Here is a 13,683-nt window from a genome sequence, read left to right as displayed (position 1 = left end):
AGATAGATGGATAGACGGATAGATAGATAGATCGATCTTCATAGTCCCTGTGAAATGTCAAACTGCAAACTCTTCCTCATTTGGACGCAGACATATTTGCTGCGTTTTGTGTGAAGTCGGCGTTTGACTGAGTTTGTGGGTTTCGGAGCAAACTATTGTGAAGGTGTCTATTTTTGGTTCGTTGTGTGTCGCTTTTCTTTTTTTTTCTTTTTTTTATTTCTTTCCTGTCCCATGCTGCGGTCCACTGAACTGATTGATATGTTGTCCTCTTTCCCAGGGATGTGATGAACCTAGGGATCACACTGGTGGGCCATCAGAAAAAGATCATGAGCAGCATACAGACGACGAGAGCCCAGATGGTACATCTCCACGGCACCGGCGTCCAGGTGTGACTGTGACGGGCAGCTAACTCAGGCAGGGACCGCAAATAAAAGCAGGACTATTCCGGAGGTAGTGCCTGGGATGTAACCAGGATCTTCAAAGCGAACAGACATCTGTCATGTCTGTTTCTTCCGGCTGCCGTCCGGAGCAAATCATTCCTTTGTTCCTCAGTTAGGACTGTGGACTCCATCTTCAGAGGGCAGTAAAAAAAAAAAAAAAACGAGGAAAGGGCACCAGAAAAACAGCGACAACATTTAACTACCTGGACAAGAAACTTGTACTCGTACTTTTTTCCAGAGACGTCTTTCGATTAATCCACATATCAGATAGCACATCGCAAACAAGTTTGACACGTTTTTTTTTCGAACCTAAAGGATTTAGGTTCATACCATGACTGGGAAAAACTAGACTGGACTATTTTCCCCTTTTTTTTTGTTGTTCTGATAATTCTCATCATCCCCAGTCACATTTGTTGCACAAGCTGCAAATTTTTTTTCTCTTCCCATTGGACTAAAAAAACAGGGTAAAACTTCTCATTTATCCAAACAAAAAGGGAACTCTCTTTCACCCTGTGCTGAAGCAGAACGGACCGTGTGAAGCATTCGCAGCGGTTGCTGATCTGATGCTACACCTCACGCTCGTTTGCAGCGAGGAGCGACTGAGCATTCGATGCGTTTTTTTTCTTTTCACCTTTCGGATCTTTTAATGAAGGAGTTTTCCCAGTGGGTGCAACACTTGAGTAGATGCAAGATGTGAATTTTCCTGCAAATCACCGATACGTTTTGTTTTTTTTTTTTTTAAATCAGAGTAGCAATATCCTTTGTCTTAGTGTTCACTACTGGAAACACAGACACAGTTACTCATTTTACGGAGTAGAATGTTCTAGCACTGTCGAAAGATTGTACCGTAATTGCAGCCAACGCATATTGTTCGCCGTCTTTTTTGCCTAAAAATGTTGCACAAATGAAATTGTAAAGGGTGGATCCGCAAAAAGGTGTAGATGTAATACTGCCTTAAGTATGTTAGACAATTAGATTTGTTATTGCCACTATTTTAGGCACTTCGATTGCAATGCTTTTCCGCTGCTTGTGTGGCGGGCGGATAAACACCATGGTTTTTTTTTTTGGTCGTTTTTCTATCTTGAACTTGAACTGGTAAATTCAAGTTAACGCACGCGGGCGTTCGCAGCCGTGTCAGTGACTCAAGGAGCGGGGGTTAAAAAACAAAAGAAAAAAAAAAGAGATGAACTAAACAGAGCAATAATTACCAGGTAGAAATGAGATTATTAAAGGTGCTAGGTGTGAAGACGTGTGTATTCTGTGCTGGGATGAAACCCTTTGGAAAGATTCAGCCATTGCTGCTAAATGGAGAGTACCTCTGACCTAAAATCACTTCTGGAGTGTGCTCGGGAGGGAGAACTGCTGTACTAAGACATCAAATGAAATAATCATGTGGTACTCTGCGAGTTCAATAACCGGAGAAGTTGATGGAAACCAAACAGGGCATGGAGGTGTTTAACCAAGCAGCTGCGAACATAAAGGAATTTTTTCGAAACACTATCGAAGCTGCCAATTAGCCTTGATGATATCATCCTTTGACGCTAACGTGCAACCCTGAAATCAAAGCATCCCTTCGGGTTTTTTTTTTTTTTTTGATATAAAAACGTAGGGAACTCTCTCACGGCTCTGACTCCGTCTCTGCACGCCGCCTCGCAATCCTCTTTGTTTTGTCACGCGTCTATCCACCCATCCCTCACGGGCACAACCACAAACATGCTTTAAGTGTCTCTGACGGCTGCAAACCTTTTCTTACATACGGATGTGCGGCACAACAACGGGGGCCAAGGAGGAGCGGTGGCTTTGCGGGAGACGCTCCAAATAAGCCAATCAACCTATTTGGTGCCATCTGTCTCTACTTCAAATGCAGAAATTAAGCGCAGTTTCTACGCTGAATGGGTGCGAGGGCATAATGCTCGGCAGGAGGGGGAAAAAAAAGCTCATCAGATTTAAGGTGGCGCTAGTTCGTAGATGAATTCCTTACTCACTTGTTTTACTGAAAAGCTCTTTGACGAAGACTAGAATTTATGGGTCTAAAGTGAGGCATCATGGGAGTGCTGTTTCTCATAATTGCCATATTGAGAATTAATTTTTTTTTATTACGGAGAGAGAAGACTGAAGACGAAACGTTTCAAGAAAAGCATTTACGATGTAAATGTACGAGAGACAGTCATTAGATTAGCGCATACGTGTCATCCCATGAGTCGTGTGCAAGTGTCAAAGGGAAACCAGAGCACATCCTCCAAAACACAATCGAAATATACGACTTTACTCTTACGTTGTGATTTTTTTTATCTCACATAAAATTAAATAATATTTTTTTTATCTTGTAGTGTTTTGAATGTCATGAATTTTCTCAACGTGGCCATAAAACTCACTCAGAAAGATAACTTTAAAGTACGATGATACCGTCCCTATTCACGAACAAATCGGACTACGAAAAGTATTTTTTAACACGTTTGTAACACTCGCACACTGGCAGTACCAATTCTCGCCACTGCTAACGCTGGTCCCCAGAGCTCATGAGATACCAGATGTACAAAACACTGCATGCCACGCCCAGAAACTCACCCAGCAGCATTGCAGTTCTCGCCAATCTAGTGCCCGAACAAGTGGCTAGCGTAACTTTAACATTGTTCGTTATCGACAAGTATGAATTTTTTTTCAAATTTCTACCTTAGTATGGCTCACAAATAGTGAACACTGTGGTGTCGCGAACCAAGAACAAAATGAAGATCATTTAGCATAAACTTCCTCCTTCCCAGCAGCACTCTTACCGAACTCTCCTGTCCTAACTCCAGCTCTGATTTTCAAAGTGGGTCTCTGAGGTAGAGTGAGTCTATTTTGGACCATCATGAGATTAAATCCGGCTTTCAACTAGGGATGGCTCAAACTGATAATTGGGATCGGTATCACTCCGATATTGATCAAAATTTGAACATCGAGAAAAAAAAACCACCTTTAGCCCGCCTCATCTGATACATAAGCTCAAATGCTCAATTCGCATGACATGCCGCAAACAGGGACACTATCGCCACCAGGTGTGGGCAAACTTTTTGACTCATGAGCCACAGTTGTCCAAAAATTTGACATGGGGACTGGAGTAGATAGTTAAGGTGTTCGTGTGAACTGCTTTTAGGATTTTCTTCGCCATCTATTGGGGAAACCTGGGTATTGCAGGGAAAAGGCAGAAGTATAATGATAATATAAATAAATTATATTATTTGGAAAAGTTTGGTGGGCCGGATTAAAAAGCTGAACGGGCCACATTCGGCCCCCGGGCCTTAGTTTGCCCATGCCTGTGTTAGAGTATCAGCAGATACTCCAAGTTGTGTCGAGCCATCCCTACATTAACCAGATTCCTTGTACAAATCGGCCGTAACCTCCACCAGCAGTGTCGCCCCGTCACTCGATTTGTCTCAGCTCGTTGTGTCCGTCAACACAAGCGCACCGTGTTTTTTCTTCGACTATATTTCCGCAACAACAGAACACAACAAAAAAGGAAAACAAACCTAAAATCAACGACTCGAGATTCATAGGGTTGATGAAAACCAAGTGTAGTAACATGAGTACAAAGTCTTTGTTTTTGTTTTCTTCAAATTTTGTGGTACAGCAGTTGGACATGCATCTCGCCTCGTAGCCATGTGATGAATACTTCCAAAGAGTTCAGCACTGTTGATTGTGTCAGAGAGAGAGAGAGAGAGAGAGAGAGAGAGACGAGATTTGCGGGGGAAATCTTTGTATATGTTCTAATTGTAAAACTTGTACATTTTATTTATATTGTTTTTTTTTACACATAATACTCAGTAGAGAGCTCTGAATACATTGAGAAATGCACTATATTTTTATATCTGGCAGATGAATTATTGTCACCCACACGATTTCAGTTGTACATAGTTTCTCATTTAGGACCAAAGACAGTCGATTGGATCTCCACCTTTTCCTTGAGTTCGTTTTACTTGACATTTTAGTTTGTTGTACAGTGATGGTCGATGTATTATTTATTTTTATGTAATGAAAGTGTTAAGAATATTCACTGGTGAAAAGTATTTTGCCCGGACAGAAGAATCATTTACCTAGACAATTTTCTTGTAACATAGACAATTCTTTTGCTTTGTAACCTTTGTAATAGACTGTACATATATTTTTGGAAATATAATACAATCTCTATAGAAACCGTTAGCGTCCTCGTCTGTTGTTTTCCATATTTGGGTGCTTATTTAAATTCAGTTTCAGGCATGGACCAACTTTTTGACTCGTGGGCCACAATGGATCCTAAAATTTGACAGATGCAGCGTTCGTGTAAACTAAGATAAATTACGTGAAAAAAGTCATGCATAAAGGCTAAAATGCTAAAATGCTTTTAGCCTTTTCTATGCCATCTATTGTGGAAATGTGGCATTGCAGGAAAAAGGCAAAGGTATAATGATATTACACATTAAAAGCATCATATGGATAAGTTTGGCGGGCCAGATTAAAAAGACAGAGCGGGCCGCATACGGTCCCCGGACCGTAGTTTGCCCGAGCCCTAACACTGTAATAACTGATTTGTTCCAGGACTTATTTCAACAATGGATCTTTTTTTGTCCTCTAATACACATTATTGATGTTTTATTGCTGAACACCTGTGGATTTATTCACTTGACCAAACTGGATATTTACTTTGAAAAGTCAGACACTCGGCCCAACAGTTTCCACCTGTTTCTGTCAAACACTTAGTTAAGCTTTCACCTCACTTTGACCTCTGTACCACTGACACGAGCTACAAGTCGGATCCTGTTAACATCGGCACATCATCGGCAAAGGAGGATGTTAGAGGCTCTGGTTTTCCTTGACCATCCAATCAAATCGTTCAAATCTCTTACATAACAGTTGGCATGGTAGAAGGCCTCGGTCACCCAAAATCTGATTGGTTAAAGAATCTCCTTGTCATTCCTTTGTCCTTGGGACAGATTTCTTTCAACCTGGAAACACATGATGCTGAAATCTGATTGGATAAAAAAAAAACCTTGAGTATACCCAAATTGTAGCAGCGCCACCAAGAGCCGAGAATGAGCACTAATGATGAGAACAAACTACTCTCTATTATTATATAAATATTCATGATATTTATATTAAAAAGTAAGTCACCGATTCTGATACGATTTAGGCTAGCCGAAAAGGCTTTGCTGTTTCTGACTGTACGCCACTGGTGCCTATTACCGGCGATTGAACCCTTTGGCTTCAAATATCGCATGTTCTCTGTGTTAAAAAAATTAAAGTAAACATACACTTGGCGGTAGTTTGTCGTTGTTGTAGCTAGCTGTGTAGGTAGGTGGGATGTTACTTTTAGCTTAACTAGTTAAGTCGGTGATTGCTCCCCCCCAAGTGAGCAGCAGTTCCTTCACGCCCCCCTGCCCCCTGAATTGAAATACTATTAAGAACCTGATAACATGTATTTTCTCATCCGTACAAACCACTGTATGAGTTGCTGCCACCTAGTGGCTGGAGGCCTGTTTATCGTTCAAGCATTACAACAGTGGTACACTTCTGTCCAGCGAGCCATATTCCATTGGAAGCCTCTCATGCCACCCTCACCCCCACCCCCAGGGGGGCCCGCCCCACTATTTGAGAAGCACAGAGCGAAGGTATGTTTACCCTTTCTCTTTATTCATTTCGTGTTATAGTTTTTTGTTGTTTCATTTTTTTTTTTCAGGCCACCTACTTCCTGTGTTTCCTGTTTAGGTAATTACCAACCCCTTCCCTAATGTGTCTCACCTGTGTATTAGTATTTCCATACCCCTGTGTATAAATGTTCTTTTATATTTCAGTCGACTGTGTCTATATTTTGTCTCATGACGAGCATACCGGGAAATATTTCCCAGTGTTCCTTTTGTGTTCTGGCATTTTTTAATCTTCTTTTGTGTGTGTTTTGTTTTTTTTGTTGTTGTTGTTGTTGTTGTCCTACCTTCGCCAATTTTTTATTTTGTGCCAGTTTGTTGAACTAACTTCCTGTCTACTGAACCCTGCTTCAACCGCCACCTACACTTGTCTTTTATGTTTTGAGTTGTGCTTTTGAGCTAGTTTCTGGCAATGATATCGTGTTCTAAAAATGACCAAGTCCCAGTGGTGCTGATGTTCATGAGAGCTCTACGATGGCAAGATACAAAGCTTAATATAAACAAGAACAGTACCAAAAAAAAAAAAAGGAAAGAAAAGAAAACAATGGCTTTGAAGGAATGAATCTGAAAATCCACTACAACTTAATCAAGTTTTCCCGACTTGTTTGTGTCAAGAAGTACTTCTCCACTTGTTCAATACGTCTGGACCTGAACAGTTTCAAATCAAGTCACATTCAGAACCAGTAATGGTTGACCGTGACAACGATAAATGCACGAAATTGCAGCAGTTATTAAAGGCCCCTTCACTTAAACGGCCCAATCTGAGCTGTTGGTTTTCATTTTTTATTCTGCCGTTGTGTGTTATTCCAAATAAAGAGCCGCTCAGACTGTATGTGTCACGTGTCGACGGAATAATCGGGACTCAAACGACATCTTATTTTGTCTTAATCTCCTTATGCATTTCATGGCTATGTGAGTAAACATCAACCCCAAGTGTTCGAAACAATCTGATGCAGCTATCGCATTTAATTGACAAACTAATTAACTCTTTTGTTTTGTTTTTTACCAAAACTGCCCCAAGAAAAAATAAAATCCAATCATCCGTGATGCGTTTGTAGGTACGATTTTAACTGTAAATGAATTTAAACATGCGTATATAGCGTACATAGCGTATACACTATTAATACTACAAATCCTGCTAGTATATAATAGGGGCTGACTCTAGGACACATTTGATATGATCTCGCGGGCCAAATATACTCACACCGCGGGCCAGATTTGGACCCCAGGCCTTAGTTTTTGACACTTGTGGTGCAGTGTGCAGTAGTGACCATACACTGTAAAATACAAAAAGAATGTAATACTTTTTTGTTACAAAGCTGTATGCATTCAATCACCACCTAAACATAGAATATATATATATAGTATGTTCAGATTATATAGGTAAATATATATTTAATGTTGTCAGTGTGGGTCAATCACTTTGGCCTGGTCATTTAAATAGTAGGTCGAGAGCCAACCTAACAGTCCCCAACAGGAATATAATTATAATTTTATATTATATTTATATAATATATTTATATATATATTTATACTAATTATAGAAATATATTTTTCTCCATATATTTTTATTCATATAAAGTTGATGAAGGTCACCAACCTCTGTTAGGAAGTCATACACTGTAGTTGTTATGCTAATGTTAATGAAAGTCTAAGGCAGGGGTTGTCAAACATATGGCTTGCGGGCAACAAAGGTGTTCAGAATATAAAACACAGTTTGACACAGCTTGATGAATTTTGAAAATTTGAAAACAAACAAATACACAACATGATAAGGCTGTTGGTTTCCTGTTTCTGCTTTGTCTTTCATGTCTGCTGTGTCTGCTGAGTGGAGGTAATCAGTGTGATCACCCTCACCTGTGTCTGTCATTAGTCTCACTGGTGTCACCTGGTGCCCTGGGTATATATACACCTCTCTCCCTCACTCAGTCTTGGTGGGATCATTGTCTGGGTTGTTCAGTTTGTGGTTAGTGTGCTGTGGTTGTCGTCCATGTTTTGCTAAAGTCCCGGCCTTGTAGTTTAAGCCTTGTTCCTGTGACCAAGTGACTTTTTGTTGTTTTTGCACTTTGTTAATAATCCTGCTGCTCCTGAAGAGAGTCTCCCTTGTGCTGCATTTGGGTCCTGCCTGTTTCCTGCTATGACGGCACGTAACACAACACTTCAGGTTCAGTAGATTTCTTGTAAAAAAAAAATAATAACATGGACTTATTGTTTGTAATAAGTCAGTTAATTATGTTATGATTGTACTGGTCCGGCCCACTTGACGTCTAATTAGGGTTGTATGTGGCTACTGAACCGAAATGAGCTGGAAACTACAGTGTGTTTTTTTGTTTGATTGTTTATCTGTGATCTGTGTCACTGAAATCCTACACTTCCCCAATTTCCATATAAATGTTGCCAATACAGTGATCTCGCTCCTATTGCTGTAGTTGTGTTCCAAGTGCCCACCACGAAATGGTAAAAATTGCAAACTAGAGGCGAGATAGTTTTTATCTTATTTTACGTATATACTCACCCTTTACAAACTGTTATCAACCCTTTTCCAACACAATTATATGCACAGAGGAGTTGTATAATGGCGATGCAGAGCGAAGTAAACGAGAGAGTGGTCGACAGACAAGGGGAGATGCTACGATGCATGAGCCAATCAGGAACAGAAGAGCATGCTCAATTAGCCAATAGTACACCGAGGACGCGTTGTATAAGCCAATAGTATGCTGTGTACGATCTCGTCCAGGTACACAAAGCTACCGGCGATTGTTCGCAAATGTGCTTATATCCACGATCTCGTCCAGGTAAACAAAGCTACATTGGCCTCCTTAGGAATACTATTCTAAACCTTCATACATTTTTAAAGCCAAAACCTTCATATGTATAATTATTTTATTGTCTTTTCGTTCTTTTTTTCTATATTTAGCAAGATTGGATGAAAAAAAAATCTGCGATGTACTGAGGAAGTGAAAGAAGAACTGCGATATAGAGAGGGAACACTGTACCGTATTTTCCAGACTACAAGTCGCACCAGCCAAAAAATGCATAATGAAGAAGAAAAACCCCCAGATATAAGTCGCTCCGTAGTAAAACTTGCACCAGCCAGCTAGAGTGCCCTCTAGTGGCTGTCAGTGTGACAATAACAAACGTGAAATTAAATATTAGAAATTATATATTAGAAGTTGTATATAAGTCGCAAACCCAGCCAAAGCATAAAAAAAACCCTATAGTCTGGAAAATACGGTAGTCAGGGTGTTGTAGCTTTGAGATTTTTACTTTTCTTCTCGTCTAGGTAAACAAAGCTACCAGCAATTGGTTCGCAAATGCGCCAGATGATCCAAATTTTAAAAACCAAAACTTTCGTATGCATAACCATTTCAACATCTTTTAGTTTATATTTTGCTATATTTCGTGAGATCGGATAAAAAAAAAAATCTGCGATGTACATACAATGTAAAGGAAAATGATGCTTATTTCTAGATGCTTGTTCATGCTAGGAGAAAAAACCTCTCTTGCTCTCCAATATCAGGGAAAGTGATTCTATCTATCAGGACTCTTGCTTCACAAGCTGTGAACAGGCCACCATGTGTCTTTATGAGTCCGCTGGGGTGGAGTTTAGTGAAGTCAGCGCAAGTAGAAATAGTTTACGGCATATGTCACTTAGGTGATGTCCGCCCAGTATCTGGAGCTTTCCGGTTGGTTAAAGGCTGCCAGATGCTCCGTGAGGCTGATTGTCGACCGTCCGTGTCTTCTAGCTGGTGTGCCGTGCGTGGTGTCCAATATAAGGGTGTGCGCCATCTGTAACACACAATCAGTTTTCACCAATATTGTTATGTATAATTACGTTTCTGAAGTTGATTGTTATTTATTCAAGTTACAAATATCACTGTGTATTAAAAAAATAAGTTAAGAAACTCAGCAACATTGATTTTATTATAAGGCATTCAACTTTTTAAACTCCAGTGGTCCACATAAAATTACTTCATGGGCCACATTTGACCTGCGGGCCTTGAGTTTGACACATGCCATATCCCATATATCGGTGGAGGGGAATGGAACGCAGCATAACAACGCAATCAGTGCCAGTCATTGTAGGAAACGTTGTCTGCCTTTTTTTTTTTTTTTTCAACCTTTGGGTCGCAACCCCACATAGAGTTGCCTGAAACTCAAATGTGGCTGCCTGAAATTTCTAGTATCTAAAAAAATACAGATTAAAATATATTGAAACTAATCATTATTCTTTTTGAAATAAAAACACCACACAAGCTTAAACAACTTTAAAACACCTTTAAACACCTTTTTTATAAACAACTTTCTTTAACTTTCATGATTGTAAATAGAGTGCCGATATAATTCAGTGTATAAAAATATCTGGGCTGGCGCATCAGGATTCACGGATGCGATCAAGTGACTCGCGAGGTGTACAAGTGCACTGCAATACTCTTCCAAGAGAATATCGTGTCACCCCTTGTTGTTTACGTAGTCATGGTAGCTAAAACACTTACATACTGTAAAAAGAAAGAAATCTACCAAAAACATCTGACCTGCTTACCCAGCAGAGAAGCAATTATCTTTGTATGTGTGTACTGTATGACATCACGTTGCCGTGCCTTGAGATTTTAATTATTAATCACTGTACCGCTGTTGCCACAGACCTAAATTGCCTGCGGTATAGCATGGTACATCACAGAGACACGCACATGGATACTTCTGCAGCTAGTGGTTGCTGTAGCTATTTAAAGCCCAACATGATGTTCTCGAATCAGTCACATGAACACACACATACATACATACACACGTTTATGTGATATATATGAAAGGAATATCCGATCAGCCAACATTGGCATATTTATTTAATATCTGTAAGCATCATTATCGCTTTTGAAACCCGGTTTTGTCCAGACCTGAAGTGGTTTGAAAGTGAAAGTGAAAGTAATTTATTGTCATTGAGACACAGCTCATCTGCCGCCCTCTGCCTTCGACCCAAACGGCTGCATGTTTAGGCGTTTTCCATGTTCCGAGTAAGCAACTTTTGCAAGACTTTCGTTGCAAGTTTACGAGTGCTCAATCGAGCTCCATTTTTCCAGTTGAAACTGTCGCGCTGTTTCGCTTACTGTCCCTCGCTGGGTTATTTTACCCATTGTTATAACAATAATATTTATATATATAATATTTTATATTATCAATAGATTGGGTTATATCTGTGTTTTTGATTATTAATTATAAGTATATTTTCTGGGAGCACCACAGGGTTCACCTCCTGGGCAAGTTCGAATCCCGGTTAGGGTGGTTAATACCTTCCAGTGGACTCACCACCCCCAGGAAGGTTCAGGGGGGTTGGTATGGTGCAGTGTGATTTGGGTGGTCATGGAGACTGCTGCCCCCGCTGGTAACAGATAAGCGGATGAAAATGGATGGATGGATGGTTATTGGGGAAAATTCGATCGAGATACGAACGGATCGAAGTATGAGTGCTGTTGTGGAACAGATAAAACTCGTATCTCGAAGTCCAGCTTTAAAAAGAACATTATTGTAATGAATTCAGGCGTTACTTCCAGTCAGTCGCCCTCATCTGATTCACCTGCTGCTACCAGCTGCCTGCATGAAAGTTCCTCACACCTCCGTGCCAGATCACCCGTGAGGTATTTCCATGTCTGATACTGCAGTATTATCTTTTGTCTGGATATCCTGTCGCTCATCCAGCCTGTGTTGGCAGAAAAAAAGTTTTCACCTCCACCTCTTTTTCTGCTCCTGCTAGCGCTTCCCAGCGGCTGCTCGACAACGTCTGTCTTTGCGTCATCCCCTTGATTCATCGGCAACTCGCACGAGTCGTGTCCTCGGGTCATCTTCAACTTTTCAAGTTGACACCGCAAAAGGTACGCCCTCCACATTTCACTCCGCCAAAGCCACTGTGGCAACTCGTAACGTTGTTTTCCCTCCGTCATCTTGTCATCGGAGAACCTCCTTAAGAGTGGTAGCTCTGCAACAACTGAAGTCATGTCAATTTCATTTGTATAGCCCAAATCCACGAAACACATTTGTCTCAAAGAACTGTACGATGTAACGAATGGGACAAAATAGGGAAGTTTCACAAATATGCATTGCCTGAGTATTTTGGCCACAGAAGGGATAAAACGGTAGCTGTCTTGCTTTTGCCTCAGTAAAGAGAGAACGGGGGAAATGGGGGAGACACCAAAGGGGAGAGGAGGGAAGAAAGGCCTAGCAGGAGCAGCCATTCAACACGATATAATATACAGAGTTAGTGTGACATGCTGTTGCAAGGGCAAACAGTACAGCTCAAGGAAGACACAAGGGATTTCCCATGTAAGCAACCGTTGCAGGAGAAAGCCATCTTTTCAGTACCGACTCTCCGCAACAGTGACCCCTGGTTCAAATACTGAAGGGAGATAATTGGTAAAGAGCATTTAATTTGTCAACAGGATACAGTAACCCCTTGCTACTTTGCAGTTCTCCTGTCGCTCCCTCAGAACATCAAACACAATCTCGAGAGAGTTTTGCTATATTGCGGTATTTTACGATAAATATATATTTTTTTTAATTCTAATATTTTCATTTTTTTGTGATTAAAAACATTTTCTAACCTTGAAAAAACAGTAAAAGATTGCTGGTAGCTTTGTTCACCTAGAGGAGATCGAACACAGCTGCTCCTCACGCTGATTGGCTCATGCATCGTAGCGGTTCTCAGCATCTTTTTTTACATTGTTTTTCGTGGTCATTTATTTACGTAATATGTATGTCTTATATTTCCATTCCAATACTCTACTGCATATAATTGTGTAGGAAAAGTCTAGGGAGGGTTGATAATAGTGTGGGGGAGGTTCGTAAAGGGTAAATATATACATAATTAATTTAATAACTATCTCGCCCCTACTTCGGATTTTCCCTTTTTCGAGGTGGGTCTTGAAACGCAGCTACCGCGATAGGAGAGGGATCACTATATTATGAGCCTCATTATGGCCTGACCACTACTATACTGTAGTTGTTCTTTAGACCAGGAGTCCCCAACCCTCGGTTTGGGGACCGGTCTGTAGGTCATTTGGTACCGCAGTGGGACAGAGTCTAAAATATGTTTTATTTTGAAAATGTAACGATCCTTCAAAGACAGCACTGTATTACTGGTCCACAGTAGCGGCTGATACCGGCCTTGATTAACGATGTGGTAAGGGGCAGGCTCAGGGACATTCTTAACAGACTGTAATACAGCAGTAGGAGTATTTCCAGTGAGTGTTTTTGCCTGTGAGATGAAGAGGCTGTTGCTATCACACTCGCACAGATCAACTGATACACTCGGAAGCACACGAATAGAACAGGTATTGATATTTATTCTAATTACAATATATTGGTTTTGTTGCTGGTGCCAGAGAGGCTGCTCTGTGTATTTTCAAACATTGATCTACTGGAACTTTCTGTTAGTGAATGTGAGTACGCGTGGTATCATTTTAAAATATTTATGGTCCTGTCATACTAGACTAAAAATTATGCCCTGAAGCTTCGGAAAACAGCAAAAATGGGGAAAAGAAATAAAATGGTTCTCAAGCTTTATGGAGTAATGCTCATATTTAGACATATATTTT

The 13,683-nt window shown here is 40.5% G+C and overlaps 1 protein-coding gene across 1 annotated transcript in view; it reads left to right on the top strand.

Moving 5' to 3' along the window:
• The window catches only part of epha7 (eph receptor A7), an 84,998-nt gene extending 80,384 nt beyond the window's left edge, over positions 1-4,614 (top strand). The window contains 1 exon segment of the mRNA XM_025056823.1: positions 278-4,614. Within this exon segment, the coding sequence (XP_024912591.1) occupies positions 278-392 (115 nt within the window). The 3' untranslated portion in view covers positions 393-4,614.
• The last annotated feature ends 9,069 nt before the right edge of the window (positions 4,615-13,683 follow it).

Source organism: Cynoglossus semilaevis, chromosome 7, assembly GCF_000523025.1.
Source record: "Cynoglossus semilaevis isolate Cse_v1.0 chromosome 7, Cse_v1.0, whole genome shotgun sequence".
Classification (NCBI taxonomy): Eukaryota; Metazoa; Chordata; class Actinopteri; order Pleuronectiformes; family Cynoglossidae; genus Cynoglossus; species Cynoglossus semilaevis.
Note: the sequence above shows the minus strand (reverse complement) of the source record. Positions and strands in the feature narration are given on the sequence as shown.